This window comes from Primulina huaijiensis, chromosome 2 (genome assembly GCF_012295235.1).
Source record: "Primulina huaijiensis isolate GDHJ02 chromosome 2, ASM1229523v2, whole genome shotgun sequence".
Taxonomy (NCBI): Eukaryota; Viridiplantae; Streptophyta; class Magnoliopsida; order Lamiales; family Gesneriaceae; genus Primulina; species Primulina huaijiensis.
In genome coordinates, this window is record NC_133307.1 from 29,942,111 (window position 1) to 29,949,003 (window position 6,893).

The 6,893-nt window shown below is 35.2% G+C and overlaps 1 protein-coding gene across 2 annotated transcripts; it reads left to right on the forward strand.

The window, feature by feature from the left end:
- The first annotated feature begins 680 nt into the window (after positions 1-680).
- Positions 681-6,175, forward strand: LOC140971493 (serine/threonine-protein kinase STY13-like). Of its 2 annotated transcripts, none has more exons than XM_073433778.1 (3): positions 681-926; positions 1,522-2,518; positions 5,636-6,175. In XM_073433778.1, the coding sequence occupies exons 2-3, from the start codon at positions 1,626-1,628 to the stop codon at positions 5,973-5,975; spliced, it is 1,233 nt and encodes a 410-aa protein (XP_073289879.1). In that variant the 5' UTR covers positions 681-926; positions 1,522-1,625; the 3' UTR covers positions 5,976-6,175. The 2 variants fall into 2 exon arrangements, with proteins under 2 accessions (XP_073289879.1, XP_073289880.1); XM_073433779.1 differs by having other exon boundaries at positions 1,525-2,518.
- Positions 6,176-6,893: the final 718 nt, after the last annotated feature.

Sequence of the window (6,893 nt, forward strand, 5' to 3'; positions counted from 1 at the left end):
CCATTTTGACAATTCTACTCATTAATTGAGATTTGATGGTTATTACTTCTCAAATATCCATCCTCACCAACTTTAACTCATGAAAATATGTGTTTATTCAACAAAAAATTGTGATCTTTAATTTGATGATTATATAATTGAATGTTTGTCTGTTATCACAATTTATAATTGATAATAATGATATAACTATAAATATTTTAAATCATACAACTATCTAAATATTTTAAAATCTGATTGATTTTTGAGCAATACAACTATCGATTTCAAACAAATAGTTTGTGTATATTTTACACAAAATATAATATTACAGATGAAATATAATATAATAAATTGGAAATGATAAAAAAATTTAAATAAAAATATTTAAATATAAAATACGAAAGACATAGAGTTTGAGAAAATAAATTTAAAATGAGTTGAAATTAATTTATTTCATCCTTCGGGGAAAAAAGGTAAGGTAATCCTTCTTGACGGTGTACTTATGCTGTATTAATTGTACCTTTTATGCAGTCCATTTTTACTGGGCCCCACGAGTGTGGTACCATTGACCAGCTACGTGCCTTACATTCCATCTCCGCCGTCGAATCATTCGCGGTCACGAAAAGTAACGGTTCGGATGCGGCTTCTAGGCTTCTAGCGTTTCACACGGAAGGAAGTAATAACATGCTTGCATACATTTCCAATATCCCATTGCTGTGATTTTTGGGTCCATTGGGTTCTCTCTCTCTCCTTCCGTTTTCTCTATCTAGGACTGGCCCTCGCGACGGGACGTCGTGTTTCTGGGCTCCCGCCGTTGATCTGTGTAGCTTGCAGGTGGAGGAAGAGGGGAGGATTCGTGAATTCAGTGGTGGATTCCGGAGGTTTGTGTTATGTTCTGTTTTGGTCAAGCCGAAGGGGGAGAGTAAAGTCAAGCACTCCCGATCGAGGTGCGTTTTGATGCCTGATCCTCTTTTTTTTCCATCGGATCACTCAGGGTTTGTGAGCTTATTGTTTCCTATTAAGTGTTTTTCTGGATTAACCCCGGGAGGATTTTTAGCTGGCTTGATTGTTCGTGGATGGGGTTCGGGGAAACTTATTATCTTTGTGGGTTTTGTGCTAAAGTTTGAATCTTTATCGAATTATGTTCTGGGAAGTGAAATTTTGACGATGCAACAACTTATGTTTACTGCAATGAGGTAAGCCAAGAAAAGGGTATGTAATGAATTGTAAATTAGTAATTGGGCGCTGAGCGCGTCACTTTTTGATGGACCTCCTCTGGGTTTATGCGAGTTTGATTTGAGGCTTGATAAATCAAGTTTACTTTTAGATGCGTGTGGATTTGATGCGTATTTTGATGGACTTATCATATTATATTGGTGCATACTTTACTGTCATCGGGAAGCTTTCTTGGTGGTTTTGAAGGTGTTTGAAATTATGTAGTTTCGGATCTCAATCTTTTTTATCTCGATTTTACCCCTCCTCTTTCTTATTTCACATACAATTATTGCGTAGTTTCAGAGTATACTTTTTTGTGTTCTTTAGTAGGTTTTCAGTGAGAGAGGTTTTTGCTGGGAAATGCTGATGTAGTGAATTTGAAAAGATATTCCAAGATTCTGTGCTGCGTCAACTGTTGATAAAAGTAAGAAATGTTGGAGGGTCCGAAATTTGGTGGAATCATTGACCTAAACAATAGCCATGACTATTACGATCTCTCTCAAAATTTTTATCACAAGCTGAATGAGGGGTCAAATATGTCCATTGATAGTTATGGTAGCCTGCAGATGAGCAATGGTGGAGGCTCTGTTGCCATGTCCATGGATAGCAGTGTTGGATCAAATGATTCTCACACTCGTATTTTGGGTCACCAGGGCCTCAAGCATGTAAAAAACTATTCTGTCGCTGCTAGTGTCAATCACGGCAAAGGTTCTCAAGGGCTGAGTAATGATGCCCTTGCTAAAGCATTGATGGACCCTCGATATCCCACAGAGGGACTTGTTAATTATGACGAGTGGACAATTGTCTTGAAGAAGCTCAACATGGGGCCTGCTTTTGCTCAGGGGGCTTTTGGAAAGCTCTACAGAGGCGTGTATAACAATGAGGATGTAGCTATAAAGCTTCTGGAGAAACCAGAGAATGATGCTGAGAGGGCGCAGTTTATGGAGCAACAGTTTCAACAGGAGGTGATGATGTTGGCAAGGTTGAGGCATCCGAACATTGTCCGCTTTATTGGTGCATGTCGCAAACCCATGGTCTGGTGTATAGTGACTGAGTATGCCAAGGGTGGTTCAGTGCGTCAATTCTTGGCAAAGCGACAGAACCGTGCTGTACCCCTGAAATTGGCTGTAAAGCAGGCCTTGGATGTGGCAAGAGGGATGGAATATGTGCATGGTTTGAATTTAATTCATCGAGACTTGAAGTCGGACAATCTTCTAATATCTGCTGACAAGTCCATTAAGATTGCAGATTTTGGTGTAGCTCGTATCGAGGTTCAAACTGAAGGAATGACACCAGAGACAGGAACATATCGATGGATGGCCCCGTAAGTTTTGTTACTCTGATTTTCTACTTGTGTTTGATTATTCTATTTTGGTCTTAGGACTTGTGTGTTCGTTGAGTGGTTCTTTTTTTTTTAATTTGGTTACTGGCTTCCTGTCTATTTAATATGCTTTCTATTTTTGTAGCATGAAGTGTTTTTCTTCTCAACCTTCAATGAGGTTAATCCAATGCATGCATATTTATGAATACATTTTATTTATCAAAAAACATTGAAAGTTAAGACATAGCCATTGCATCATGATACTTATTTGCAAATTCATTTTCTGTTTGATAACGTGTTTTACCATATCTGTTAGAATTTAGCAAGCTGCATTATTGTATGCCCAGGTACAGTCAATTGCCTTTATAATTTTCCTGCTAACCACACTTCCAACCCCCAAATAAAAAATATATATAGAAAGGACTTTCATCTCTAATACATGTTTATACATGCTTGCGGTTCTCATTTTGCAAGTTTTCTACCGTTGAACTGTCAGTTTTTGAGAGCAATCCAATGAATTTTCTATTAGTTCAACAGCTCTAGTACGCAGTTAGTTTGTAAAAGTTTCTGGTCCATCAAACAGTTAATATCCTAAGAATGAAGGGAAAGTTATTGGTTTACTTGGATGGATTTAGAGGTCTTGAGCAGTTTGAGTAAAGTACTATACTGACAATTCTGATATACAAAATGGTCGGTTCTGTTTTGTTTGACATTTTGGTACTATAGAAAAAAGCTTATTTAATTTAAAGATTTGCTATCAGTCAATTTGTCCAGGGATCAGTTTATAATGTATTGTTACCACTAAAGCAGTTGCTGCGTCTATGAATTGTTAAATTGGCCTTTGTGTTTCATGATAAAAATTGTGTTTCTCATTTCATCTTAAATTTGGTATTTCAACAAACACATATGTTGAAGAAACCTTGGCGGCTCTACAAATGATACGCAATGAAGAACCAAATCACAATGTTTCTATGATATATTTCTTCACATTCATTATGGTACATTAATTAGAACCGTGTAGAAGTTTGAAGATTTTGTGATAAGTGAAGGATTCTCTTGCCGGGACTTGAAGTAGTAAGAAGGTTTAATGAATTGACAAATATATACTGCAGGCTTCCAAAATATTGGGAGAATTCTAATTTCTTTTGTTGATTTATTGCACATTACTCAGGCACTTATTAAAAGAATACCTTCTATTTATAAAAACTCATATTATTTTCTTTCGAAAATATTTGGTACAATGAGTGCATTTAGATTATTCACGCAAGAGTTTCCTTCTGTTTAACTGCATCCAAACCTTGCCGTTTATAGTTTTGTCAAATTGTATAGACTTAATATTTTGTTTTACCCAAATATTTTTAGTAAAATTTGTTAGATGTTATAGAATTTTTTTGTTTTACCCTAATATTTTTAGTATAATTTGCAAGATGTAGAAATTTACTCCTGTTCTAAATTTTTGCCAAATCATGGCACAATCATCCGCTGTTATCTCTAGAGCTCAAGTTATGTCAGTGCCACGTTGAAATAGCTTATTTATCCAGCTGAAATTTTGTGAACTATAGCACCCTAATTATGTGGCACTGTCAAGGGATGCTAAATTCAAGTTTTCATGCATTTTCAAATCAACCACCAGGACTTCTTAAATTTTATCACTTTTCTGCATCTTTTTTCTTTTTCTTAAATTTTATCACTTTTCTGCATCTTTTTTCTTTTGTAATAATATTAATTAATTAAATATCATGTGGTAGTCTTTTTTAAGCCTCATAATGAATACTCGTGTTTGTACTCGTGCTTAAAGATTGACTGATAAGACCACAAAATAGGCAGTAGAGAAGTATACAAAATATATTGATATTAAATTCTGAAAACCAGATGTTAGTCTCGATTACAATGCCAGTAAATCAGGGAAGAAGAAAATTTCCTTTATCCTACCCCCCCTCTCTCAAGGTAAAACTCATTTTTGACAAATTATTTCCACTCTAAATAACTCACTCCCCTCCTTTTTATTTTCCCACTTGCTTATTCTAGATACGTCCTATTTTGAACCAGTCCAAATACCTCCCTAATCCAGCCCACTATTTCCCTCAAACCCAGGCCCATAACATTGACTTACCCTTTATTGTTGATTTTCATTAAATTTTGTCTGTGGTAGAATGATATTAATTGTTGGTTTCTAGTGCAAGTTATGTATCCAACGAATATACATGTTCTCTGAAGCCAATGTATTTATTTTTCGAATAAATTAAGTGACGTGAACACCATTATATATGAAGAATAAGGAAATAAACTTCCAGAAATATATTTCTGGTTTTGGCACAATTATTTTCTTATGGACTTGTGTACATTCGGATTCCACAATAATGGAATTGGTGAAAAATGAATACTCTTGATTCTTGAAATTAGTATTTAACATGGGCGGTGGGTAACTGTTAGATTAAGACCATTTTGAAATATCTGGGTATATTGCTGCCTGTTTGAACAGGACTTGGTAAGAATATTTTCTTTTAGAGTCGAGGGACTTACTGGATTTTAAGTCAATGGCTTTTGGTGAGATGGCACCATTTAACCCCAAAGTTTCGGTTGCCGCTGCAATTTTTTGGAGCATGCTAGGCAGCGCAACACACGTGTCATTTGGAGAATCATCATAACTTATCCTTGCTTCCAACTTGTAAAATTAATTATTGATATATTTCTAAAGAGTACAAAAGCATTGCCGGCAGTTTGAAACCTGGTCACATTATATTATTTTGGTTATTAGTTTTGTAGCTTGTTGAGTTAGTTTTACAAGGTGACAACGTTTGTTGTTTTGATTTATCTTTATGCTGAAATGGTTTCGTGAAGAATTAAAAACTACAAAATGTCGTTAAGGTTCTCTGAATCCTAACCAGATTCAAGTTTACAAAAAATTTCATTATAGCTATTTCCTAAATGCCGCTGTAGTTGGAATTCGTGAGTAAGACAACTTGGAAATGAAAATCATTTTTAAAAATTTTTTTGGCTGTTTGGTTGCAATTTCTTGAATACCTGGAACGAGACTGAGATATTTAATACCTTGGGATTAGATTTTATATTTCTTTTCATTTGCGAGTGTTTTAATGGAATGCAATGCTTAAATTACAGGGAGATGATCCAACATCGCCCCTACACGCAGAAAGTTGACGTCTATAGCTTCGGGATTGTGCTGTGGGAGCTAATCACTGGAATGCTTCCTTTCCAGAACATGACTGCTGTGCAGGCTGCATTTGCCGTGGTCAATAAAGGTGTTCGACCCACCATCCCAAATGATTGCCTTCCTGCTCTAAATCAGATCATGACGCTTTGCTGGGATGCCAATCCCGATGTTCGGCCCTCCTTCTCTCAAGTAGTCAGAATGCTCGAGGTTGCAGAGACTGAGATCTTGACAAATGTCAGAAAGGCTCGTTTCCGGTGCTGCATGAGCCAACCAATGACCACGGATTAAAAGTTGGAGGATGGTGAATTGATTTCGTGTCTGCTTTATGTATGTATCAGGCCTTTATTACTTATCTTCAGGTAGAAAATTTGAGAAAGTTTAATATGACTACAACTGATTGTTTTTGTGTTTTTTCTCTCTTTTCAACTTTCTGGGATTTGGAATTCTGAATTACTGATTATATAGTAGATTTGATGTGTATTCATGCATTTCTGCCTTTTGTGTTGGATTTAAGGCTGCGCTATATATATTTACTTTCGTTTAGATGGTACCTTGATTCCAGATTTCCTGCATGAAAACACTATATTTTTTGCTCATGACTTTGGTAGTATCAACTCTTAATCCAATAAAGTCTTGCTTCTTGTCTTTGGTTCCTTGTTGGAGCAATTTTTAAGGGGTTTGACATTTTGCAGCATTTAAGCAGTCTTAACTTATTTTACAGTAACATTATTTATTTCTTTGGGAGTTACAATTTTTATCATAAAATGCTTCTATATTGCACATAAATAAATTATATAGAATTTTCTCAAATGCCTCAACAACAAACTTAGAACTTATAATAGAACTTCGAGCAACATGAGCTAATTCAACTTTTTCACCACTCTCAAAATGTGGATATAACTATAATATTACACACGAATTCAACGTGTTATTAGTGAATTGTTTTCCACATGATTAAACCAATTGTAAACTACATTAGTTCATGAAATAATATATATATAAATCTGGATACTAGTGTAATAATTGTTTCTATTGTACATAGCAATCGAAACATGATACCTGAACTGTTGTATAATTTTAAAAATTTGAGTTGCATTGTTAATACTAGCTATAAATTTTGGTAAAGTGTTAAACACTCGGTCTTACTGTCTTTTTTTTTACCACGACAATAATAATAAATGATTATAAATAAATTACTAATAATAA